At 42.8% G+C, this 27,705-nt stretch overlaps 1 protein-coding gene across 1 annotated transcript; it reads right to left on the bottom strand.

Moving 5' to 3' along the window:
• LOC116332047 (ephrin type-A receptor 4-A-like) lies at positions 1–27,668 on the bottom strand. Its single transcript, XM_039601632.1, has 19 exons — positions 27,245–27,668; positions 26,500–26,567; positions 24,109–24,306; positions 23,701–23,811; positions 22,935–23,289; positions 13,100–13,255; positions 11,961–12,497; positions 9,437–9,561; positions 9,133–9,292; positions 8,933–9,044; positions 8,085–8,143; positions 7,771–7,884; positions 7,486–7,671; positions 7,352–7,413; positions 6,988–7,197; positions 6,497–6,673; positions 4,058–4,245; positions 3,670–3,855; positions 1–1,325 (listed from the first exon to the last, which is right to left on the bottom strand). The coding sequence occupies exons 1-19, from the start codon at positions 27,399–27,401 to the stop codon at positions 1,208–1,210; spliced, it is 3,279 nt and encodes a 1,092-aa protein (XP_039457566.1). The 5' UTR covers positions 27,402–27,668; the 3' UTR covers positions 1–1,207.
• Between the last annotated feature and the right edge of the window lie 37 nt (positions 27,669–27,705).

Below are 27,705 nucleotides of genomic sequence, written 5' to 3'. Positions count from 1 at the left end.
TTAATTTTCTCTTCTTTTAATTTAAGTTTGTTTTCTCCTCACAGCTTTTCCTTTCTCCCACTCTGTCTCCTTCTTTTCTCTTCTTCTGTGTCTCTTTTCTCTTTCGTACCCACTCAAACGCAACACTGTGTGCGATAACACCAGCAGACTTTCAGCTGGGTGTTCTTCTGGAGTTGTTTTCCTTGTTACAGGCACCTCTGACTAAGTCTCGACTTTCACAGAGGACACTTTCTCCTGCCAAAACGGAGAAATTATAAACATAAAGAGCCCGGAGAGTGCATTACAGTGGACTTTAAATATCTTACAGTTCCAAACTTCTGTTCAAACACAATTAAAAGCCTACATACACTGATGGTTTGGCATTTATTGCAATGCAATATGGCACTCATTACAACATTTCTCAGTGTTTCTATTTTACTATGCACAAACTAGATTTAAAAAAAAAAAGCTCATAAATAAACAAACTGTTTCATGTATCTATTTCTTAGCATCAAACAAGTGACAAGTACACGGACACCGATGGACAACATCCTAATCTAAATGTCTACTTCAACAGAATCAAAAGTTCATACAGTTTAAAATAAAAACATGAATATAAAAAAAGAAAAACACAAGCGAAATCATACAATTGGTTAGCATCATCCTCCTGTATGAAACTAGTAAGAGCTCGTAATGATACATTCTTTCCGGCTTCTCCCGCTCCCTCTTTAACGTTGCATATTAAGGTTATTCAATGATAGCTGACATCTTGACGAGGGAGATTTGATGTAGGATGCACTCACGCTACGCACGCCGCACAAACACACGCACAAACACAGACACACGAGCAAACAAAATACATTTTGTTCAAGTCGAGCACAAAAGCAGCCAAAGGGACAAACTAGGTTGGAAGCCATTCTGCTTATGCACATGTCAGCCTTCAGAAAACAGATGAGAAAAGAGGAGAAGAAGTGAAACTGGATAAGAGGATGAGGCTTCAGTCTAAGCTGCCGGTAGCTCAACGCTATCGGCGACCACGTCCAGATCACGGTTTATAGAAAACTCCACAGGATGGAAGTTCACAAAAAGTGCTGCTTTTCTCTCTTCCTTTCTTCCGTCTCGCTTTGCGTTTCTACTTTACGCCGCTCCTTTGTATTTCCACTGGTGAAAAGTCCCTCTAAAGTGCACAGATGAGGTAAATGAAACAGGTTTGTATCCGTTCGCCAGCTCAGACTGGAACCATAGTGTGCTGCATGTGTTGCATTTGAGAGAATATTTCTTGCTGCACACTAGCAATTAGTATGTCCTGATGTGACGGTGTGATTATTCCAAGTCTGTCCATCTCCCTGTGGGTGCACAGACAGAGATAAATGTTCAGACACACAAAGGCACAATATGCAGTATTTAAGGGATAAGGCTGGCTGTTATTTTCTTTTGATCACGAGCCTACTTATTCTAAATTGACCGACACTTTGACTTTCACCACACACAAACATTTGGAGATATTTAGGGTTTCGCATCTGCTCAACTATGCATTTAAATCACTGGGTAATAACAGGCCAGCGGTCTATCAATTAAACTACAGCCATAATATGAAGAGTTTATGTTGCTTAATATACTTCATGCCTTTGCACCGCAAACACCATTGTCTCCCAGCACTAAAAGAGTAAAGCAGCAAAACGAAGCAACGTAATCAAGAAACCACACGCTAATAAAACAAAGACTGTATATAAAAGATGGCCACTGCAGCTAATGTGATGTCTAATGTGAATTGGTCTGTGGGTTCCCATCTTCAGGGCTTGATATATTAAAATGATCGCCAACTTGCTTTAAAAAAAAAAAAAAAAAGCAGACATGATGAGTGAGGAGTGGGTGTGGCTTAGAAGTCGAGGACACTGTATGCTTACATGTCAATGCAACACGTTCTCACTTCCAAAGCGTAACATTTTACGCTAGGTGACAAATTGTCAGTTTAATGCGCTTCCTGCCACCCAATACGAACTTTTATTACGAGGTCAGAAAAATGAGGAAACATGAGAACCTTTTGGAATGAATCTACACATATATGTTCGTTTTACTTAAATCGCTTTGGTTAAAGTTAGGGATAAAGGTTAGAGTTAGGGCTGGAATACATGGCTGGAAAGTGTATTACCGCGGGAGCGTCATTCTACTGGATGTCATCCATAACCTCGGCGCGTAGCATAAGAACCCAGAAGGTCACCTTTCACGTTCCTCAGGAACGCCTCGGGACTTGACAAATCGTCACTATATTATACCTCGGGAGTGAGAACGGGCTGGTCAATGATTTCTCAGTTGGAGTGTAGCCACGTACAAAACATTTCTGCCTTTTAAATTTAAATGGGACTAAAATTTACAAAATAAACATCACTCTTTGTTAAAAAAAAGTCTTCGTACTAGTGGTTCAGTTTACAGGTTTGTAAATCTAGAAAAAAGACTTGGACCTTTGCTTTTTTGCAACTGGAGTGATTGAACGCTGCTGACTATTAGAAAGAATCCAGCATTTCAGAGCTAAACCTGAAGTGAAGAAGCAGAGGACGATGGATGGATGGATGTGTCTCAGTCCCATGGTTTTGAGAAGTTTGTGACTTTTTTAGTTTTTAACTTCCTTTGGTTTTGGGTTGTTTTGATTTTGTGTTCTGGTTCTTGAGTTCATTTATTACCTTTATAATCCCCCCAGCATCTCCCTCTCCCTTCTCTCTTCCTACTAACTCATGCCTTCTGTGTATCGTTGTCTTTCTACTTTTATCAGTATTATTTGTTGTTTGGTTAATCCCTAGTTAACACTGAAGGTTAGTTTTTATCTCTTTTGTTTCCATCTTTGTGATTCTCTATTTATTCCTGCTTTGTTTCACCTGGGATTCATTATTTCCACCTCTATCCTGCTCCCTCCTGTGTCTTGCTGTGTAATTAGCTCACAGCGTATTTATAGTCATTGTCTTCTTCCCCGTCACGACGCATTTTTATAATCTCAGCTGTTTCTGCTCGGTTCTAGTTTTACGCTTAGTTTTTACCTTTTAGACTCTCTGCCAACAAAGGCTCTTTTGCTTTTTACCTCCCCTGCCTCTGTGCCTCACGCTGGGTTTGTCTCATCACCGTTCATCACAGAAGGTTGCATCCTTCTTTTATATACAGTCTACAAATGCAAAACAGGTTTGTTTTAATGCCATTAAGAGTGCGTGTGAGCTAAACTCGCTGCTAATGAGAACACCCAATTAACACAAAAAGAAGCATTTGTAAGATTATGAGGTGACACTAGCTTTTTAAATGATGTAATGTTATAGTCGTGAGTAGCTTTTATCACTCACTTTTCCCCCCTAATTATGTTTCTGGTTAAACTGAACAAGGCTTACAAACTGAAGGTACTTTAAAAAGACTAAGATGGATCATCACTGATGTTTTTCAGTTAATAAGCATTGAAATCATTAAAGCGTTAAATATTACAGGACAGAATGAAAGCTGCGATTATACAGAATAAATAAATTTCTTACACCCTGTTTCAGCTTTTCATGACACTGAATTTTGATTCAGAAATACGAGTGGGTTTCTGTTGCTAGTTTTAACTCGATTATGCTCAATGCTTAAAAAAAAATCACAGATTCCATTTTTAAGACATTTTTAATGCCAGAGTGGCTCCTATTTCAATCCATTTTCACATGAAGGTACACTTACTGGTGTGTGAGAGCCAGAAGACTGTCAAGGCTGGTGTAACCCGCTGCTGCAAGGGTGTCTCTGTACCTCTCCAACCCAATGGACTGCAGCCACTCACACAGCGACCACTCAGGCACACACATCTCTGGTATGACCGACACACACACCTCCGAACCCACCCCTGACTCCAGTATTGTGCCTGTGGGTCTATATGTGCAGAAAAAAACAGCAGGTTGGTGGTGGCAAGGGACTGAAATAGGAGTGTGAAATCATAACTGAAGAAAAAAAAAATCATAAAGATGTGGGAGTGGGTGTGAGTACAGTATGAATGTGGATATGTGTGGATGTGCATGTAATTGCTACTTTGCTTGTGGAAATTTCTGTCTTTGCTTTCATGCACTGTAAGTACCTTTCCCCTCCTGTCCGGCGCAAAGTCCCAGGGTTGCGTATGAGTTTATCCAACATGTTGAGGATCTGGCTGAATGTGGGTCTCTCTGCTCGATCCCTCTCCCAACAGTCCAACATGAGCTGGTGCAGCACCACAGGGCAGTCCATGGGCGCAGGCAGTCGGTAGCCCTCTTCTATTGCTTTGATCACCTAAAAAAGGTTTCACATTGTTATCAGAAAACCCAAAACCCAAGATGTTCCAAAAATTTGGTCACATGTGAAAATTGTTAAACGCAGACCAAACACAAGAAAACGTGAAACTGCACCTGTGTATGTTTAAATGGCCATTTGAAGCTATAAGATGAGCTTTCCTGATTACTTAGCAGCTGACTTGGTTAGCATTGGTAATTATCCTCATGCAAAACACAGTTCATGTGTTGCTTTTTAAGAAGCATAAAACATCCATTTACTAATTGTCCTTCCTCTCAAAGCAGTAACATTAGTTGCTTATCTGTTAGCTTTTATGGTAACAGCCTGTCATGTAAATTCTAGCCAAATAACCCGGGTTACACTCTCCCTGAATGGGCGCTACACTAATCTACCTAATGACAATGTGTAATGTTCGCCATGTTCATCATCTTAAATTTGGATGATAGCTTTCAAACATTTAGTTACAAACTTTGACCCGCTCGTGCTTTTCTGCAGCTCCAGAAAAAAAACGATGACAAATATCATTATGATTCATTCTCTGTGAACCACAAATATCTGGGTAAAATATTATGGCAACCCATCTAAAACTTGTACAGTCACTTAGCTAAAAAAAAATGCTGTGGTGTATACTTACTGTCAGAAAACACTTTTTTTTTAGACTTTTAAATAAATCTGTGGTTTTTGTAAGGAAATGATGAAAATCGTGCGACTACCGTTTAAACTTCACGAATAGCAAAGCAAATTCTTCTCCCTGAAGATTTATTACTCGCTTGTTGTTTTCCAAGCGGTTCCCAAAGTCGTCTCACCACTAACTGCGATTGATTTTAATTTCCTGCAGATGTGTGCAGCTCTGCATTTTCCTGTGTGCAGTGCAGATATCAAGCAGCACATGTCTGCAACACACTCAGTCAAAACCTGTCTTGGTATGAAAAGTATAGCCGGGATATTCATGAAGAAAAAAAACAAAGTTCACTTGTTTCTGTTAGTGAAGTAAGTTTATAATATAAATCTATGCACTACAAAAAATAAGCTAATAAAGTGCATAGTTCACCTCTGCTTGTGCTAATTTCCCCTTTTAATACTTGGACAAAATAAAAATCAACTAAATATCCAAACAGTGCTGCAGATGAAATCCATCACATTGCAAACATGTCCACACGTCACCTTAGTTATTTCAGCTACTCCAAATGAACTCTGTAACACGATTTTTCTTCATATGTCGATAAAAGTTTACAAAGTACAGCCGACTCTGTATATCTCCTCGAACGGATCAAGTTATATTTTACAACCATTTCCCCTTCTATTACCGGCTTACAACACCGAAAGCACATTTGCAGCACATGATGATATATAATTTAATCACTTCATCTCTTTACCCTCTTCAGTGTAATTAGCGTATGAATTCTTGAGCTATGTCCAAAAAGCTTGTTCTATGAGGTCACAGTGACGTTTATCCAGAAAATCAGTCTAATCGAATCAGCCCGCCCTTAAATCCAAGTAAACATATGTAATGAAATCCTCTCCCGCCATAGTGACCTTCACCTTTGAACGTTTGTGCCAGGCTTGAAAAAAATTCCCCTGAAGGCATTCATGAGATATCATGTTAACAAGTAAGAGAGAGACTAATGATGGATGGAAAAGCAGAAAACATAGTGCCTCCAGCTGCGTCTGTCGCTGGTGCAGAGTCCTAAAAACACATTTACTGCCTGGCTTGGCTGAGGAATGACTCTAAGCAGCCAATGCATATAAGTCTTAATATTTATCTTCAATAAAACGTCCTTTGATTGCTTTCAACTAACCCGAGGATCTCAAACTAAAATTTTGCACATTTTACAAACAGCACAGAGGTCAAAGACACAGCTCAGAGAGAAGTACACAGAGGACAGTTTATTTTTGTCTGAAATATGCAAAAGAAGTGGGGTGTGTTATGTAGACGGGGTTAATTGAAGCCCCATTTCCTGTGTGAACATTAGCAAAAGTTTAATGTGACTTTAGAGAAAGTCACAGCTCACAACTTGTTTGTGAAAATTCTAATTAATGTTAATGCTTGTGGCTCAGAAGCTGTAGTATATGTGGATATGTCATTTTAGCTTCAGAGCTCATCACATGTCCAAAAACACAGCTTTGTGTTACATCATATAAGCCATTGTTTTTACTTTCAAGATAATTCACACATATCAAGAATTACAGCATTCTTTTTCTTTTTTTCTGCAAAGCATCGCATGGATTCGATAATATTAAAATTACTCACATCTTGGTTGTTCATGTCCCAGTAGGGTCTCTCTCCATATGAAACCACCTCCCACATAACGATACCATAACTCCACACATCGCTGGCTGTGGTGAACTTCCTGTAGGCTATAGCTTCTGGAGCAGTCCATCTGATGGGGATTTTCCCCCCAGGAGAAAGATAAGTCCCAGTGGCCTCCTAAAACAGCAGTAAAAATCACACTGGTTAATTGAATAATTTATGTTTTTTATGATTTCATTTAATCAGTCGGGGGCGAAAAAACCTCCTCACTGCTAATGTTTATTGCTCTAAGCTTCCCCCTTTTCAGCGGCGTCTATTCATTTGACGAATTCTACAGCTCTTTGGCCGCCTTTAACAACAAATGTGTGAACTGAAGATGTGATAGCACATATATATAGCCTGGAAATATGTAAGTGATAAAGAATAATGAATTTGCAATCATTAAAAGCAAAGCATTGTCTTAACATGAGGAAAATAACAGTGTGTCTTACCCTTGTAGTGTAGGCGGCCTCTGGGTCGTCCTCCAGAACTCGGCTCAGGCCAAAATCGGACACCTTACACACCAGGTTGCTGTTCACCAGGATGTTTCGAGCTGCCAGGTCTCTGTGCACGTAGTTCATGTCTGACAGGTACTTCATACCTGAGGCGATGCCGCGCAGCATGCCGACCAGCTGGATCACTGTGAACTGGCCGTCATGTTTCTGAAATGTTACAATTGCAGAGACAGGAAGGCAAGTTAACACAGACACCCACAGCTAGCTGTACAGTCATGAATGACTGCATTTCATCTGTGATTTAAATCTTTTTCACCACATTTTTTAAATACTACTATACGCATAATAAAAGCGCCCATACCCGAAGAAATGCATCCAGAGATCCATTTTCCATATATTCTGTGATGATCATCAACGGTTTACCTGAAGAGGTAAAGAGTTTTATAAATATCAGGCAAAGTCCCCACACTGAGTTCTAGCCTGAGCACTACTCACATCTCGTGACAACACCCTCCAGCCTGATGATGTTCGGGTGGTCAAACTGTCCCATGATGGATGCCTCAGACAGGAAGTCCCGCCTCTGTTTGTCAGAGTATCCTGCCTTCAGACTCTTGATGGCCACGTAGATCTCCCTCTTCCCCTGCACACGCAGCCGACCGCTGCACACCTCCCCAAACTCTCCTACACACACACAGAGATAGCAAAAACAGCAGCGTCAGCGCCAAGTAAGCATGTGTGTGTGGGTTTGTGAGCGTGCGCGAGCACCGATGCCAGGCTTACCCATGCCAATAACCTTCTCAATGTGAATACTGCTGACATCAATCTCTTTGGCAAACTCGTGGATGGCCTGATCAGGGTCTTCATAGGTGAACGGGTCCACATAGATTTTCACTCCTGCAACGGTAGGAGATGCGGGAGAGGAGACGAGATGAAGGAGGAGAAGGAGGGATGCAGAGGAGGGTGAGAAATTGTTGTATAACTGCATATGTTATGTAAATATCTTTTGTTGGTATGCGTATAAGATGTGCAGGTGGATCTGAAGGAATAGTCGGAGAAACAGCATCCACGAGACCTTAAGTGCACATATGCAGTACCTGGGTTAAGATGTTTCTCTTCCTCCGAGTCCTGCTTTGTTTTACTGTACTTGCTCCTCCTGATGACACATAAATGAGGGACAGACAATGAAGATAAGTGAGCCCGTAGCCATCTTTTTCATTCACTGGGTCTTTTGTGCTGTGATTTTTAGTCATTTGACCTGACAAAAGGCCATGTGTGTCACACTGCTTTTAACTTTGTGTGCTTTCTCTTCTAGCAGGGCTGTGCCTTTCGCTGGATTTTCAAGGATTTGCCGCAACGGAAAGCAGTGACAATGAGGAAGGCAGAGCAACGGGCTGCAGGAAAGCATAGAACGACCAGATCAAAGCATTTAAGCGAGAGAGGGAGGAGGCACAACGCCTCAGGTAGCGCAAGATAAAAGGTGTTTTCCATTAAACAAAGAGACTGTCAAAAACACCTTTGTGTCTGAGCAGGTGTGTGCGTGAGTGTGTGTGTGTGGGCATCTGCGCATGCTGGCGAGGGTGCACGCCAGCGGAAGCTGACACACATGCTATGTTGCTGAAGAGACTGTAATGACAAGTCAGGGACAAAGGGATTATCACTGTCTCCACTTTAATCCCTTTTAAAAGCTTCAGGTAACACACACACATTATTTAGGCCCACAATAGCAGGGGAACTGTGGCTGTTGTTTGTGTGCGCTGAAGCAGTTTGGTCAGAAGCAGTAGTTAACAGAAAGGCTGCACTCATGTTGACGTCAGCTTTGCACTGATGAGAACTTTCTAGCTGGCCTAACAAGTCTATAGGTGTGTATGGCTACTGGATGGGTTCTTTTGTGTTTGTATGTCTGTGTTGCTGTGTGTGTGCCTGTGTGTGTGTGTATATATACCTGCGACTAATGATGAAGACAGCTGCAGATATCAGCAGTAAAATTCCAACCCCGCTGACAGACAGCAGCAGGAAGGCAGAGTTGACTCCTTCTCCAATCAGAGGGAAGGGATCTAACGAGGAAGGACACAGAAGTCACCAACCAAAAAGTGATAGCTGCTTCTTTTAAAACTCCCACTACTGAACGCGTTGTTTGAATACCTGAATTTGTGGAGAATTCGAAGGGAGCGCTGAACTCTCCATATCCAGCAGCTGTGCGAGCACGCACATGAAACACGTAAACAGTGAGGGGGTTGAGACCCGTGACATCGACACTCCGAGAGAAGGTCCTCATTATGCGGTACGACCTCTCTCTCTGATCCTGATTAGACAGGACAAAAAGAAGGGTATCTATTCAGTGTCTGAATGCAAATCCATCCTCACCATCAGTGCAATGCGAACAGCGAGCCGGCATATTGACATTCCAAACAGCTGCCTGAGCTGAATTAACCTGCGGGCAGCTCACCTTTTCATAGAACTTGACCTCGTACTCCAGGATGACCCCGTTGGGTCGATCCGGCTGTTGCCACGACAACGACAAACTGTGCCTGGTGACATCAGTGGCTTGGATAGACGACACTGGAGAGGGTGCTGAGAGGAGAGACACATGATGAGAACTAATACAAAGACAATAGTCTAACCCAGTGTTTCTCAAATGGTACTCATACCCCTAGGGGTACTTCAGAGTACTGCAGGAGGTATTATTTTTTTTTCTAAATGGTATTTTAACGACATATGAGCCAAACATATTTTAGCCGCAATTATTTCAATAACAAAAGCTCGCTGAACTACATTTTATTTTTCATATTCCTATTTTCATCCAAATGCCGCAATACCTCACAGAAGGAAAAAGCACCAAGTGCAATCCCGTCTACTGTGAGCACAAAACCACATACAGATATTTAATGACAGACGACAATCAAGAAAATGGTACGGAGTTTCAAGCGTAGCACAAGTACAGACACCACAGAAAAAGAGGTGATCCATATATTTGTGCTAAGCTTCCCTTTGTGTAATGACTCTGATCAAAACAAAGCAAAGACACCGACTGTGCCTGGAAAAGAGTTTGATCGCTGCAGTTGCCTCTCTGGCACAGAAAATGACAAAAATCCTCAGTGATGCACGAGTCCCTGTTTGTTACTAAATCTGAGGTGCAACCCACAAGAAAGTCTCGGTTCAGTGAAACTGCGGCTCTGTCTTTGGTGGTTTTCCACCACTTTTGCAATCGGTAAATGCAAAATGTAACGGTTTCTCAGTCACTCGTTTGTATTTTTATTAACTGACACTGACACTGATTGGCTTTTACATCATATTGGCCTTGAAATATTTTAAATAGTTTGCATTATTTAAAGAAAGTTTGAGGAGCATTATTCTAACATATATGCAGAATGAGAAACTGAATATGCTCTAATGCTGATTCTAAGGTAAACCGTATGATAATTTGGCATCACTGAACGCAGCTCAGAATGGCTGTTTATCAACAGTCCCATTGACCCAGTGCACCCGAGAACTGACCTACATCCCGTTCCTTCCTATTCCACAGAGACAAGCTTCATTCTGCACTCTCTCTCCCCTTAAATCCCTCCATATTTCCCTCCTTTTAACTCTCTTTGTCCTCCTTTGTGGCTGCTCATACGATATCGAGCCATATGGTAGTGCAGGTTGGGCTTGACAGATCCCAGGCACGCTCTCATGCTGTGCACACGCAGCTAAGTTATTTCCCCGGGGCACCTGGAACCAGGCAGGTGCGCTGCTTTCTAAATGCCACCATAAAGACTTACAGCAATGACAGTTGAGATGTAACAGCATGAAAAAAAGAAATAAATAAAAGCACACGCTGAAAACTAATGGAGAGCATGTGCGAGGAACGCCACACACCAGCTGACACCTTCACAACTAAAATGAAACACTTCATAAAATGTGGGTGACTTTTCAAATAGTTTTGCGGTTAAGCATTTTAGGGCAAAAAAAAAGGGAAAATCCCACCCTTTGGTACGCCGGCGCTGTTGAGTGTCGACACGATTCTGCTCAGTTATTTAAGTGTGGCGATTTACTTTTTATTGTATCCGCTTCCCCCTTAACCAACACTCTCTATTTGTTTTTAAGTCTGTGATTTACATTTTCCAGAATGCTTTCTGACATCCTCTTGAAAACACCCCTATAATTAATTCAGCTGTTGTTAGGTGTAGGAGGACAGAGTAATAACTATGGCAACTGTGACAGTGATAGTAAGAGAACAAGTTTCCGGCTGGAAGAGAGCACGACACAGGCCTTGTCGTGTGTTTCTCCATTAACAACTTAACCAGTTTTCACACATGAAGCCTGAACAACGTGAGACAATGAAGCCAGGATGGCATTAAAAGTAGTAGTCTGCTTTTAGATGTGATCTCACTACCGGGATACTCTGTTTAAGTAAGGAGCTAAACAAAGTATTCCTAAGTAAAGCATGCAGGAGGCAGAGGGGCAGGAGGCAGGACCGCTGGCTCACTCTGAATCCTCCAGATCATTACCTGCTACATTCTTGCAAGTAGCTAAATTAAAATATCCCATTGTGTGGTACATTTGCGTTCTCACATACAACTCCACACATACAGAGAGGTTTAGCCCCACTGGCCGTCATGTTTCTGCTTCTCACATGTTTTCCATTCATTGCAAACCAATATGTACCTTTACTTCCTATCACCAGTGGAAAAATTGCCATTGTTTTACAGCTTTAAAGTGCTTACAGCAGATGCTACTTTCAATACACACAGATACACGCAGTATACCTACATGCAGAGCATGTGCCTATCTTGTGCATATCTGCTTGTGCAATCTACAGTTTTGAGCTTTACTCATGCGACCTAACTTCCCCGTGGGCCTTCGCACGCACTGAGTAGCGGCTTGTATTGTGCTGACCCACTTACGGACAACATCTATAAGCAGATTTTGTGTTACAGTCAACAATCTGACAAACAGATTTATCACAAACAAACACTTCTCTTTCTCACCAGCTTGGTTGGTGGTGACGCTCACAGACACGCTCTGTGCTGCCCCTGCACCACTGGCCTGGGAAACCCCATTGCGCGCATGGACAATGAAGGTGTAGTGCGTGTGGGCCCTGAGCTCGCTCACCACCACCCTGGTGGCCTTGAGGCCCGTCTGACCGGGAGAGAAGAGCACATCTGAGGCGCAGGGCACGCAGAGTTGAGAGCTGGAGACGGAGCTGCCGCCAGAGCCAGGCCGGGGAAAATCTCCAGGCCTGCTCTGGAAGACACCTCTGCCTAGATGAGAAGCTTCGGGTCCCACAATCCCCTGGTCTGACTGCATTCCCAGCCCACTGTGCTGAGCCTCAGGCTGAGAGATGCTGCGATTCCTAGGAATGGCTCTACCACCAGTGTGGCTGTGGCTCCCAGTCTGACAGATGAGACACTCCAGACTGTAGCTTGTGTCACTTCTTCCTCCCAAACGATGAGGGGGGGTCCATTCCAAGACCACTGAGGTCTCATTCACCACTGAAATGAGTTGCTGTGGGGCTGATGGTGGCTCTGAAAGAAGAGGGTGAGGGGAGGGGGGGCATAAGCATAAATGAAATCAACCATATACTGCGAATTCAAAATGTGGAAGTAAACGGAATGAGCGGGGGCTTCTGGCACGGCTTAAAATGTAGACATCTGGCATTAGACTGAAAATCATACGGCTGTGAGATGTTTTTGATGGGGTTGATGTTTTCGTCTGTGGCCTTTATTTTTTGTATGTGTGCCTGAGAAATTGTGTGTATGTGTTTTTACTTTTCCCAGGCCAAGAAAACCATGTGCTGTATATATAGGCATAATTAAGTTTAAGAGACACAAACCAAGGCCACCAAGTCTGTCACACAGAACCTACTCATAGAGTTACACAGCGAGAGAGAGAGGGGATAGAAGCATTCATTCACTTCCCGATGTCTTTAGTTATCACTCCCTAACAGAATGTAGATGGTGGCTTAGTCATAAGGAATGGGATTGTGAAACAGGAGTGGCATTCAGACACATTTGTGTGCCCCTCTGTTTGGTAGAGATATAGACTTTGGGTAACGACGGCTGTGCTTATTGCTTTTGTTTGTGCAAACGCATACACGTATCGTTTGTGTCTGCGTGTGTACTCTTACGGGTACAGGCCATGGAGGGAGGGTCAGTATCAGCACGGAAGAATCCAGCATGGCAATCACAGATAGTTGCCCCATCTCTGAGTGAGTGGCTATGTGGAGGACACTTGGCACATCCTGGATCTGTAGACTTGGCCTTGTAGAAACCAGCAGGACAGGCTGCAGAGACACAGAGAAAGAAAGATTCCATTTGAAACATCTGCATTAAAAAAACAATGATAAAAACAGGCCACACTGACTCAAACATGAACAGTATTTTTTGGAGAGCACAAAAAACTGCATTAGTATTGCTCCAGGAGCACTGCTGTGTTGGTCCACTACTTCGTAACATAAAAACGCTGACCTCATGCATCACACCTTCCTCCTGCCCGCTCCACCGAGGCACCACCCTTGCTTTGTAAATGAGTATTTTCAGAGGTGAGAACATGTCTGAACCTCACTATTTTTGCTATGTGCTACAAAGAATAAAGGACAACTTCAGATGAAATCCCCACTTTGTTCTTCTGTCATTGTCTGATGTCTTCATGTGAAAAAATTGCTGTCATGGCTATATCTAATGAAAGATTAGGATTATTAGCATAAAAGTGAACGTCAAATGCCAAGTACAGAAATACAAGATATTTGTATATACCCTTGGTCAGAGTAGACACGCAATAAAATCTTTATGATCCACTATACAAAGTAAAATGATCAACTGTTGTGCCCTGCTTGTCTGGACCAGTCCATGTAGTCTGATGTTAGCAAAGGTGACTCTAAAAGAATGATACAGCCAGCAAAGAACACACAGCACAGCAGCCTACAGTACTGTGCAAAAGTGTATTTTGAATCTAGTGTGTTAGACTTTCTAGTCATTTTTTAAAGTGTTCTTGAGGAATTATTCTCCAGGCCTTTTGAATGTGTCAGGATTTCAACATTGGATTTCAACATTGGCAGCTGTTTGTTAAGTCACTTAACACTTTTCAAACCAGTGTTGTGTCTAGACATAACAGACAATTTTCAGTCCAGTCTTTCTACCTGACCATTTTCAGGGAAATAATCTTCTGTTCACTGACCTATCATTCAAGAATAAAAGGCAGGTCCGAATTTAAAATTGTGGTTCAAATCATTGTTGATATGTAGAGCAGGCGATATGACCAAAAATATTTATCACGATATACATTTGAAAATTTGCGATAACGATATAACTGACGATATAATTGACACTAGACAAAATATTCAAGTGCAAAAAAACCCCATCAGGACAAACCAGTGTTTTTGTGTCTAAAGATATACCAGTAACAACCTGGCAAAGCACCAATTTCATATTCTATCATTAGAACATTGTTCCTAGCAACCTAGATGTAAAAACACATCGTTCTTTCCCATTTCTTTAGTTGAATCTATGAAGACATTATCACAATTTGAGAGGCATAACATAGAATTCACCAACAAGGTGACTCATAAAGAGCTGTTAGCTGAAAAAAACTGATATGGCTGAACTGAAAATCAGTGGCAACAGGTCCGAATTTAAAATTGTGGTTCAAATCATTGTTGATATGTACAGAAGAGTTTCACAACAGTGAGTGAGAATTTCAGATTTTGGTCCTTGAAGCAAGACAATCTTGAAAGTGATTGGCAACAAACTGATTATTCAGTATGACAATGACCCCAAACACACTTCCGATGCAGTAAAAGCTTGTCAGAATTGCACAAACTTTCTTATATACGATTTCCAAGTATCTTTAAATAAATAAATCACGGCACCTATTTCCCATATCTACTTCCTGCGCTACAGTCACCATGGCCACCATGGGGTGGGTGTAACTTCAGAGGCAGAGCAGGTCATCTACTATTCAGAAGTTTGGTTATTCGATCCCTGGCTGCTCCAGACTTGGGCAACATAACCCCAAGTTGCTCTCCGATGCATCCATCAGAGTCTAAATGTTATATGGAAAGTACTTAAGCATAAAAATGTATTTGTATAAACGAGGCATGTTGTGTAAAACAGAGGTTGCAGATAGAGTAGAAAAGCACTATCTCTTAGTATTTACCATGTACCTAGCAAAATATAGAGAAATAAAGGGTGCTTAAGACTTTTGCACAGGGCTGTATATCTAAGCGGAGAAAATAATTGTGTTGTTTTAGTGCTAACCTGTCTGGGATTTATGCAGTTGGCTCTGATGTTGGCTCCGACTGTGCGCCCAGTCACACAGGTGGCATTATGCAGTTTTCTGCATTTATTACGTGGCAAACACATCTAGTTTAAAAATCAGTTTATCAATTCAATTCATAAATTCTAATAAATTTGAAATGAAATTTTTTAATTCTTTATAGGCAGTGAAAAACATTCTGAATGTATTATACACCCAATAATTTTTGGTATGAAACGTTGTGCAAGATATCTTTAAAAACATATTAATAATTAATGAGATTATAGGAGTTAAAGTCCACCCCGCTGCAGGCTGCAATTAGTGCTGTCAACATTTACTTCCAAGGTCCTAACCCTTGATACAGTTCTTTGTTTTCGCCTGTATTGAATGCTCAGAGAGCCTTTGCAAAATTCAAACTGACAAGCGGAGTAGGTTTTTCCTTGGACAGCGTTTTGATCCGAAGACAAACAACTGCTAAGAAAATATCTGGAGAGAGAAACAGATCCAGCGCGAGGGGGGAGGGGCACGTTGACTTCTTTTATCTTTAACTTTGATGAGCAAAGAAAGGAACACCTAAAAGAACACTTACTGATCAGCTCCCACTCACACGCAGAAACCAGAAACACTAGAACTGAATACATCAAAACTCCTCAGTGCCGGCAGCCCACACAAATATAATTGACATTTAAATATATGAAAGAGGAGAAACAGAGAAGGAGAGGGGCTGAGAGAGAGACAGAGGAAGAGTGGAGGGAGATACATCTTCTCTCTGTATACCAGGGAGTTCATGCATTGACAGAACAACAATACAATAAATGAGTGCATAATTATACTGCTTGACATCCACTGGTGAAGCAAAAGAGATGGCAAGGCATGGCTGCTTAGAGCAATTTCTTCTCTCTCTTTACTTTCAGAAGGAAATCCTTTATTTGTTTCCACTGCAATCATTTTTTCAGCACCTTCTTTTTTCATCATCACACCCTATTCACTCTCCTTCCTCGATCCCACCGTCTTTCCCAGTTCTCCGCTTTTTTTTTCCCAGCCCTTTTCACATTTCCACGGGGAGATGAAGACATCCCAGTGGGAGTGGATAGGAATCTGGGAATGATGTGTGTGTGCGTGCGTGTTTGTGTTTAAGTGCGTTAGTATGCTTTATGACACTCATCGGTAGATGAGAGGGAGGAAGTCTCCTCTGTAATCTACTCAGACCAACCATCCTGCCCCATCTGTGTGTGAGCCTCCACAGATTTGCTCTTTCACACACTCATTTGCCCTCCCTTTCACATTTCACAGTCTCCCTCCTTCCCTCCCCATGCACTTCCTCCTCGACCTCCACTTATCTGTCTTTCTCCGATAACTCTTCTCCATACATCGCTCTCCTCTCGCAGTATCAAGCCATGAGAAACCTTTGAAGCGTTGGCTGGCATTCTTTATACCCCCATATCGATACCAGGGGTGCCGCGCACAAGCACACACAGCTGAAAACTATTCGGTCGAAACCTGTAAATTCATAAAACACACTCACGGCTGATAAGAACGGCTTTCATGTGGCGAGTGACTCATCGTGTTGTGGCAGTTTAGACAATAAAGTGCAAGATAAAAATACAGTCATTCTCCAGCTGTTCTCCGCATTCCTTTATCAACAGTGTAGGTAAGCAAGCCACGGGTAGAAAAGACAAGGAATTAAATGGAGAAAGACAGAGAAAATTATCTGAACCTCTGAGGAGGACTTAGAGGTTGATTACAAGGCTCAACAAGAATCTGCCAGGGGGGTAGCACACTGCTTTTTGTTTCTGTCCCATCTAATCCTCCATCCTCCTCTCAAACAAAGACGACACGCTGAAGGGGGGAGAGAAAGAAGCAAGCAAGTATTTGAAGCCATAAACTTCCCTCAGCGCCCTCTTATGTCTCTATTCTCTCTTTTCTCTGTAGCCTTTTGTGTCTCCTTTAGCACCGGTTACAGGAGGACGGTGGGTTTTTGGTGACCTGGAATGAGAGCCCATGAGGGTGTCATTAACCCGACATTAACCCTACGCTACCGAAGGCCGCGCGAGAGCCTGGGTTTGACCGGTAAAGCGGCGGCGATAGGGAAGCACTCTTACTGATAAGGTGGAAATTTGGAGAAAAAAAAAAGATGCGTGTGTGTCTGTGGGCACATTAACATTCTGCCTGTTAGACAGGACGATAATTACAAAGCAATCAGCTGTTCGGCTGCTTGAGACAAGCGAGACAAAGTGACAGAGTGTAAAGGATTGGGAAGGTTGACTGGGAGAGGCAGCACAAGAAAAACACTGACAAGAAGCGAAAGATAAAGAGATGAAGAGAGGGAGAGGCGAAGTGAGAGGGAGAAGGGAGAGACATGCAGGAGAAGGTGCCCTTTGATTACTATCAGCATTGTCTTCATTTGCATATGCATTCTTCTGCTACCCAAAATGCAAATGCAGCTCATTCCAAATCTAACTAAGAGCCTCGTCGGCACACTGTATGCATGCGTGTGTGTGTGTGAGGGTGGGTGTGTGTGCGTTTGCGTGAATTCTCCTTGACCCCGTGTTAGCTGTCATCGTCCCTTGGTTCTTCCCAGCAGAGGGGTGGAGATGGAGGAAGTACCCCTCACTGCTCCGGTCTGACACCTGTCTGCGTGATGGATGGAGGGACGGATGGATTGACGGATTGATAGACGCGAGAAGGAGGGACGCTGTTAATCACAGGGGTCATGCCCCTTTTTAATTATCGCCCAAGGAAATGCAGGGGGAAACACTGGAGGTGAGGCCGAAGATAGGATCGGATTATCTTTTTCAAGTGTACGACTTCCTAGAATGGACCGCCTGGCTCCAAAATCAAAGTTCCCCTGTAGCCAATTTTATCTTGTATTTTACAGGGTCAATGGAGTCTGGATTGCATTTAAAATGTCAGAAAAGTGGAGAGACGAGCCTGCAGCTTTAAGTTTGTCTCAATTTAAATATTCACATAAACTGGTGGTCTGAAGTGAGAAGTGTGTGGATTTGTGAGTGTGTGTCTGCCTAAAGCCAACAGTGTTGAACATTAGCATGTGAAAGGGACTCTGCAACAATAACCCCCCCTCCCTATCAGACACACATCACCCCCTGCCACCACCACCACCACCACCACCATAGCAGCAGCAACACCCCCACCCCCACCCCCTGACTGTGGATCGGGGAGAGGAGTTGGAGAAGCGAAAGGAGGGATAATAGGAGCAAGACAGAGAGGGAGAGCGGAGCTTGTGCCCATGCCAGGGAGCTACAACACAGCCTGGTGAAGCTGGCAAACCTCCTGTACATTAAGAACAACCTGGGAGAGGCAGACAATAGCACACACGCAGACAGACACACACACGCACTCTGATTGTTATGGAGGAATGCAAAGCATTTCCCCCACCTGAGTTTGGCTCACTTCAAACAATCACTCGTGCTATTCCAGTGTCTTTGCCTCGTCACCTGCCATATGTGCACATATACACAAACACACATGCACACACAGAAACACAAACTCCTCCCTCTCTGTTTGCCCCATCACACTCTTCTCTAGGCATTCCTGGGCAGTCCTCCAAACTGTGAGTATATTGGAAGGAGGGCTTTGTTAGGCAGAAAATCAGAGATACAGTACACAGACAGACAGACACACACACACGTGCACTTGTTCACACTCGCACATACACACACTCTAAGTCAGCAGTCCAACATGTCCGGAGTCCAGAAATGCGATGCAATAATTAGAGGGACTGAATACAGCGATTACGCACTCATTCTATCATCCGCTTGCTCTTTCTATCATCTCTCTTTCAGTGTCGCCGTCTCTCCCTCTGCCTCTTTCTGTCCAACTGCTTTCTGCTGTTGACGAGACACTGCAGGTGCGTTGGAAAGAAGCACAACCATGAAATCTTTCTGGACGGAGGGAACACACATGCAAACACGCTCGCACACAGAAACATTCCAACCCTCCCAGGCACCGAGCAGAATTGAGGAGATTCGGACGACAGAGAAAAAGGAGGCCAGCAGAGAGAGAGACGGTGAAACAAAAAGCAGGAGGCTCCGCTTTCATTCCACCTCTTCAGCCGTTCACATTTCACATTCTCTCTGTTGTCTCTCCTCCCTCGTTTCCGATCCTCCCAGACGGATCGCAGCTGTCAAACTTTTGACGTCTTCATCCACCTCGGTCGTGACCCCGCTCTGTGCGACTCAACTCTTTCTGCAAGTGTGTGTGTGTGGCTGTCAGCCAAAGTTTTTGACGTCTTCATAAGGCTCAGTCATGACCTCGGTCTTAACCAAGGGTTTAGAAAGAGGGGGAGTTCCCTCTCTCTTGTGTTTCTCTACTCGCCCCCTTTGCACCGAGTGACAAACCCCCAGCAGGGGAGGGGGAGCTCTGTATTGATGCCTTCTGCTGTCAGTGGCCTTCTTTCAACCCCTCTCTCACCCCATTCATGATCTAATCCCTTCTTCCTCTCCAGAGCTTCTCCGCTCATCCTTTCCATCCTCATTATTTTGCGTCAACACTGAAAATGAACTTCTCACATTTTACTCCTTTAAATCTACACTTGTTTCAGTTTAAATTAACCGCAACTGTCGCTGAAGCTTAAATGCATTAACAGTGCAAAAGTGCACCTGCAGATAATATTAATGTGGGTAACAATCCATCGAAGCAGTAGACATATAACTATGAAACATTTCCAGCAGACAAGCATAGATTTTACATTTATAATTAAATGTACTTGTTTGATGTTTTACTATCAAAGACTAGATTTTTCTGCTGTGTCTTTATAAACACCTTAAAAACTCATGCAAAAACAGAAAGTGGGAGTTATTTAGGAGGTAATCAAACTAATCCTTGCTTGTGTGAATTATTTTTCTTTTACTGCGTCACAGACCTCATACTTCCACACTGACAGCTGCCATTTCAGTGCACTCACACCGACATGTAGTGCACTACGAGAACCTGGATTGTCTAGTGATAACGCTCAAACCTGAGTGTGACCCATCAACGGTCACTTGAGCTTGTATAGCAGGAGGGATGAACCATCAAAATCTTTTAAAGCATTAAGAGAAATGTTGTTAATGCTAATCCTTGGTAGCTAGCTACATTTTTAAGATGCTGATGTTCAACGTGAGATAATGCTGCACAGGTCTAGAAACAGGTCACAACCCCCGGTAATCTCTGGTTGGTTTGTGGCAAATTTTCTATTCCTTGACAAGTGGGTGAGTGGTTGCTGCAAGGTGAAGTTGGTTGCAAAAAGAGTGCTGCACCAAAAACCTCCTTGTGATCGCTTTGGTTGATAGCAGATTGCCACGCTTGGCTGTAGTTAGCATGGAAGATGCTGACTTGTCTTCCAAATACACCCAATTCCCTCTCCAAGTTGTACTGAAACTTGGAAAAAGTGCAATGCAAACTTGTGCAAAGTTGTGCCTTATCAGTGTAATAACAAATTACAAAGGCACAAATTTCACTTTGAAGGCTCCTTTTCTGGTTTGTGTAACACTTGATGCCAGCAACCAGTTTCAGAATATACATTTATCAATAGCAAAAGTACTTAAATGGGTCGCTGACCTGCATGAACTGGGCGTTAGCAATCAATTTCATAGTGAATATACATTTTTCCTTCCAACTGGTGGCTGCTAGATGATCTTAGACAGGTCTCTAGGCCCGTGCATCAGGGTTCTAACATTACTGCATTAAATGACAACTCTAACTTACAAGCATGACAGCTGTAAGTTGCAGTGCTAAGAGAAGACTCCAAACTGAGACATATGGTTGTGTTTCAAGTGCAAAATGAGCACAGCCTCTAATGACGTATTGCCAGTCAAGGTTAGTTTGCCTGGTTTTGTCTTCACCTGAACGCGTTGTGCCGACTCAGAGATGGCACATGAGTCTACATGATCCAGAAATCTCTTAGTGTCTGTGACATGTTGAGAGACAGATCATCTTAATCTCTTCTGAAATCTATTTCTCTTCCCTCCATCCCACTACGCCCTCCTGTTCTGTTTCTCTCTGCAAATTTTAAACTTAAAATAGGAGAAGAGTTAAGGTGTCTGTCTAATTCAGTCGGGTCAGAGGTTTTGGCGAGATGCATTCTGTGTTCATTCAGACCTTGATGAATTTCCACTGAGGCAGCTGCGCCCAGCCAACAACCTGACAGGCAGAGAGAGTAGGGAGATGAAGAAGAGAGCAGCAGATAGATAGATGGCACTTCACATCTGCTGGAGGTTCAACAGAGTCAAGGGTCTCTCCTAAATCTAGTTGAGGAGGAACATCTTTCAGGCTTCAGGGACCACCCCACAAACCTCCCCCTCCTTTCAGATGAAACAAATGAGCTAAGCTGGGTGACGGTTTCAGAGAACATCTGAGACACATACTATTCATATTCATACAGAATTTTGGCAACTGCATCTCTCATTGCAAAGAAAAAAAGTCATGTTTTTTTCTCTCTTAATCACCAACTGGCCAACTGGCAACGCATCCCTCTTTTTTATGTCCATCTCTGTATATTTCTCTTTCTCAGTGTCCCCTCTTTTCTCTTTGAATTATGGGTCTGTTTGTTATACAATTAGCCTGCTGGGATGCGCTTCATAAATAAAACCGAGGGAGCACATCAGTGAATCGTTCACCCCCACCCCGTCCACCACAGCTCTTCTTCTATTGGTCTCTGTCCATCTGTGTTTGTGTGTTGTGTGTTTGAGTGAACATGAATGGAGGGAGTCGAGCCATGTTGTAAAAGTGTCTCCACTAAGTCTGTCGAACCCCGTTCACCCCACTTTGTCACATAAGCGCGGACATTTGCAGTCTTCACTATCACAACAGTCACTTCCAAATATTACACGTCATCCGAGCCACATGTGAGTCGGTGAAAGGTGTGAACAGCTTGCATATTTGTTACAGTAAAGTTCAGACCAAATTTGTAAGCGACAGAAAGACATTTTTGTCCAGATGGCTGTGGTTATGCGAGCACACCTCATATGGAGACCTTAGCGCTCGGTACACAAAGCAGAACTTCAACTTGCAAAAAGATCGGTCTTAATTTAACCCACTCTAAATGATGGCTGGGCATGTGCCCATACAGATAAATGCTCCCAGTGCATGCCACCCTGTTGATCTGAGCAGGCCAGTAATAGGACTGCACCACTAAAGCTCACTGATTTTAAAAGTTGTTGAATTTTTACTAAAAATCAAGTGAAAATTACACTTTTACACGGTGCACATTACTTTTTGACTTTGCCATGCAGTTGCTAAGTATCCAGCGGAAACACCAGAAAAAGAAAATCCATTAATTTGATTAAAGATGTTCATAAATGGATTTTATTACCTTCAGAATGACCTATCCTTTCTCTTTTCTCTGTTCTCAGCTTACCTGCAATCTGAATATCATTAGATTTTGAATGGTGTCAATTTTCTTTTGTGTTCTTTTGTGTAATTTGCAATTTCAGTTGGATACCTTACAAAACACTAAAAAAGTGCTACTGTCTACTGTTTCTGCAACAGAATAAAATTTGTTATGTAGTCCTGTCCAAACCACATTTGCCAAGCTAGCGAGTGCCCCTTTAAAAACGAAAGGAACCAAATATCAATATTTTCAGAGTAGCTTGTTAAGCTGAGCACATATGTGATTGTTGTTCACAGAGATGCTAAACTTCAAAGTGACAACACATTAATTCAGGAGTGCATAAAAGAGAAGTAGCTCTGCTGTAGCCAGCACCACTTACCTTTACACGCACCTCCCCTCTCCTCATATCCGGGGTTACAGAGACATCCACCAATAGGAACCAACCACTCTCCATCAGCACCACAGTACATTTTAGGTTCCTCTCTTTCTTCCGATTGGTTGACACAGGACCCCCGGACCTCCACTAAGGAGGATGTGTCGGCCCCGGTAATGGTGTCGGGAAATGTTGCCAGGTTACGAACGGTGAGCGGGCAGGTTTTGTAGAAAACTCTGACAGAAACCAAAGCAATGCAGGCGCCCACATCCTGAAAGGCTAGATAGAAGCCCTTCCGGGTCGTGACTTTTACATCTCGCACCTCTGTGTTCAGTTTCATGATGCGGTCTCCAACATCCACCTGAATTGAGAGGAAACAGCATTGCATTAATAAACAGTGCAGTAAACCGTGTCACCCCTTATTAATTCAATTTGCTTGTTCAACTTAAAGTGGGCGTTTCAATTGAACCGCCGCTGATCTCCACATCTTCAGCACTTGGCTCCGATTCAGAATAACTTTTATTGATTGCTAAGGCGAAATAAGCTTTACGGCCTGCAAGATTAGAATGTAAGTCACTTTAGCAAAGACTGGGCAAAAGCACCTTGCCAACATTCCCGGGACAGCAAAACGGACGTCCAAGATAAAAGTGCTTGTAAAACAAATAAAAACATTACAGCTAAGTGCTTTTGGGGGGGTTTATTTTCCACATAGGAGCAAATTACACTGAGTGGAGGAGGGAACTCAAAGCCTGACTCAGTTATTCGGTGTTACCTGGGTGAAGCTTTCGTCTGCTGCCACCGTGTCCACCTTAATGAAGCTGCTCTCTTTGATGTAGCTCTCTCTGTCTTCGTTTGACTCATGGTAGTACAGATTGAATGTCTCCTACAAGACAAAAGGGGAATTTAAAAAAAAGGGACAGACCGAGGCACCTATTTATCGTCAGCACCAGCACTCATCTTTTCTCTTAATATGATAATGAGTCAAAGTGGGGTTTGTGCTTGAATAAACAGCAGCTGTAATATAAAATAAAGGTCCATTAGCGGCAGTCTGTCCATTAAGTAATTATCATGAGAGTTAACATATTAAAAAAGGTCAGACCCTTTATCAGAATTCTTTGCTGTTTTGTTAAAACTTTTTACCGCAGTCAGGCCATACATTCACCAGCACGCTTTCACGTACCTTACAGGTGCCGGTGACCCCTGGGAGGCTGTTACAGTCTCTCAGGGTGAACTTGACTTCGACGTAGACCCGCTGAGCTCCGGACCGAGGGATCCAGTCTGTCCTCAGCCAGTTGTTTTGATTGGGCTCTAGGACATTGCACACCTGGTACGTCCTGATGGGGATGTTCTTCTCATCCATAATGCTCACCTCTTCCCACTTCAAACAAGCACATTTGTATTACTGCGTTAGAGCAATGATTGTGCATGTAAGACATATGTTGCTGCCTACAGGCATTAGACTACATTCCATAAATGCATTTAGTTCAGGCCAACATCATGAAGCCCAACGTTGAAGCGACTGGAAATGAACTGAAGCAGATGTTCCATCAAAGTTGCCTTGATGAATGACTTGATATTAATTAAATGTAACTGTCATGTGGAGAACAGGTTTCCAAAACTTCTCCAAATTCAAGATAGTCTGAAAGAGTCATTTGCCAAGCAGCAGTCATTTAAAAAGGCTGCTGGCACTCAAATTTCAGATGACACGCCAGTTCAATTTCCCACAATGCACCAACAGAGAAGGGTTTTCAAAACCCTTCCATGCTGGCAGCTGCAGGCTGTTATATAATTTTGACAAAAGCATCTAAATAGCCGCTGTGATGGCAGCAATGTTAAAGTGTCTGAAAGTTGATTTTCATACTGTGCTGGCGTGAACTGAAACTGACTGCATACGTCGCATAAAGTTGAACTCTTCAGCGTAGGCACACGCTTTAAACACACACACACACACACACATATAAGCAGCGATGGCCGGCAAAAAAGTGCACACTGTGAAAAACTTAGGTTGCCTGTCCACTGGGAGGTACTTCTAGTCATCATATACACAAAATAACTTTCAGATGCCAGTGTGCACCCTGTGATTCACCGCTGCTGTGTGAAGCCTCACGGGCTAACGCTCATTCTTGCATCAATATTCTGCAGCGGACGGTGGTTCAGATTTGTTGCGACTCCAAGGTTTTTTCAGGCACATTTCCATACGAGTGAAGCAGGCTCAACCTTCACCGCGCCATCCATCTCAATAGAGCCGATTATTTGCCTTGTACTGTGACCCTTCAAATGACCGCTGAGCCTCCCAAGTCCAAATTGGCTTTTTATTGCCACTGAATAATAATCTGCTCTCTCCCTGCTAGTGAGAGCTGTATACACACTAAATGCACCGTGTCCAAAGAGAGAAAAAGAGAGAGGAATGACAGAAGAATGTGTGTGTGTGTGTGTTTGAAGTAGGAGGGCATGCTTGTGTGTCAGTGTGTGTCTTTAGACTGATCGATATGCCATCAGAGTCAATTTCGTTGTCTAATGTGGGCTTATTGCCTATATGCCATCAGCTAATAATAATATTATGTATATGTTGGGTGATTTGCAAGCGGTGCAGTAAATATGTTAGCCTTTACAGTTTTATGTACATTTTAAGCCCATTCTTTATTGATTTAATACTCAAAATGTATCAGCACTTCTATTGGCCTGGAATATCTAATCGAGACTGATCTTTGGTAAGCCACGCATTTCTTTATGTACAGTGTGTGAAAATGTGGGCCTGTGTGAGTGTGAGCGTGTGCACAAGCCCACATAGTGTGAGCGTTTGTGCGCTGTTGTAGTGTCTTTGCGGGTTGAGGAAGTCAGCTGTATAAAAGCTGACATGGGGTATGATGTCTCTGTGTCTAGTCTCCTTCAGAGTTTTTGTCAGCCTACGCAGCTGTCAAGGGAGAAGAAAAAAAAAAACATACAGAAATGGAGTTTTGTATGTATGTATGTGTGTAGCTAAGGGGTGAGGAAGGTGGGGGGAGTGCCTCTAATCAAAAGCTCAGTGCGTGCAGACCAGGACCCTGTCAATCAAGCAGCATGTGAGAGTATAAGGGCAATGGCAAGTGAAGAAATAACAGTCAAGTTCACCACTAACTCTTAAACCAACAAAAGAGGTAAGAGAGACACTGAACAACAAAGAAAGAGAGAGAGAGAGAGAAAGAGAGGAAGAACTATGGATGGCAGATCACGACAATGACAAAAAAACACAAAGAGAAGATCAAATCTGAAACAGATATCTCCAGGATTCATTCTGGCAACTGCACGGTAGTAAAAATTCCTAAAAAATGACACCCACCACCAAGCTGGTTTATGCCTTTACTTGTGCCAAACGCAATGGCAGCAGTCTCATATTAGCACTTAGGCTTGGTGAACAACAGCACATTTCAAAATCTGTGGGATGATTATTTACAGTTTCCAGACCGAGCGTGTGCATGTGCGCGTGTGAGGAACGAGAGAGGGTGTGTGAGTGCGTTTTCCAAGAGCAGGTTGTAAACAGTGTATTCATAAAGAAAAAAAAAAGAAAAAAGAACAGGCAGCTCCCACTCACCCCTCCCTCTGAAGGACTGGCTGCCCATTTCAGCTCTCCTGGCACTGTCCTGGTATCCAGCAGGGTCACTGAAATTGCATACACACACACATGCAGGTGGATTCAGGACAACCAGTCTGGAATATATATATATATTTTTAAATTGCTCTTAAGCAGAGAAAATTAATTTGACAGACTTCTCACGAGAAGTAAGTGATGGTTAAGCTGTGAACAGTTATGGAAGTAAAAGCAGGCGTCACTTGGTTTGGCACTGTTAGGTTTAAAATTTTATCTTAGTTCCACTGCACAGAGTCATATATGTACATTTAATATCACATACATTTATATATTTCACAGAATTTTAAACTGTTGATTTGAGAGCTCAGAGCTTTATTCATGCACAAAACCCCAAACCAAAAACTATGAATTCCACGGTTTAACAGTTTATAACAAAAACGCCGAGCTGTACAGTGTTCGCCACAATGACCATATCCACAAACATAAAGAAACAAACAAAAAAGAAGAAGAAAAATGAAAAATATTTCAAGGAAGAAAAAGCTCACAGCTGGACTGCACAAATATTACAAAGATATCTAAGAATTCAACTTTTTTTCCTCTTCTAGATGTTTGCAGATTTGTCCCTGTTCTTTGCTATCCTAGGACGCGCCTTGAGCGCACGCAGAATCTCTCCCAGCTCGCAAGAGCGGAAAAAAAAGACCCGACTGTGCCACACAAGCAACACGGATTCGAGTCCCTCCTTGCTTACCTTCATTTGGCGGATAAATCCTTGTTCTCGAACTTGAAACTAATGTTAATATCCAGATAGTAGAAGAAAACGTTCGCCACAGATTTGCAGCCATGTGTGCAGCGTGGAAGCGTGTGCGTTCCCCGTCGGCTCCGCGCACTCGCTCTAGCAGCTCCATCCCAGTGGGAAAAAAGTGTTTGAATGAAACCAAGTGTGAACGCGAGTTGGATGCAGCAGTGGGTACTGGGGCGGTCTCCTACACTTCCTATGCTTCCCGTAATGATAAATGACACGAGGCAAATGACTGTTCTCTTGACTATACGAGCGTCGGTGTGTTATCCTTCAGCATCTTTGTTTCCAAGAAGGCAAATGCAGATCTGTAGCTTCTGTGTTTAAAAACGGGTGACATTAGTTAAAAAGAATAACTTCCCTCTGGCTGTAAATTTAAGTTGCATAAAATTGTTAAAAAATAATTGTGACGT

Source organism: Oreochromis aureus, linkage group 18 (assembly GCF_013358895.1).
Source record: "Oreochromis aureus strain Israel breed Guangdong linkage group 18, ZZ_aureus, whole genome shotgun sequence".
NCBI classification, from domain to species: domain Eukaryota; kingdom Metazoa; phylum Chordata; class Actinopteri; order Cichliformes; family Cichlidae; genus Oreochromis; species Oreochromis aureus.
Note: the sequence above shows the minus strand (reverse complement) of the source record. Positions and strands in the feature narration are given on the sequence as shown.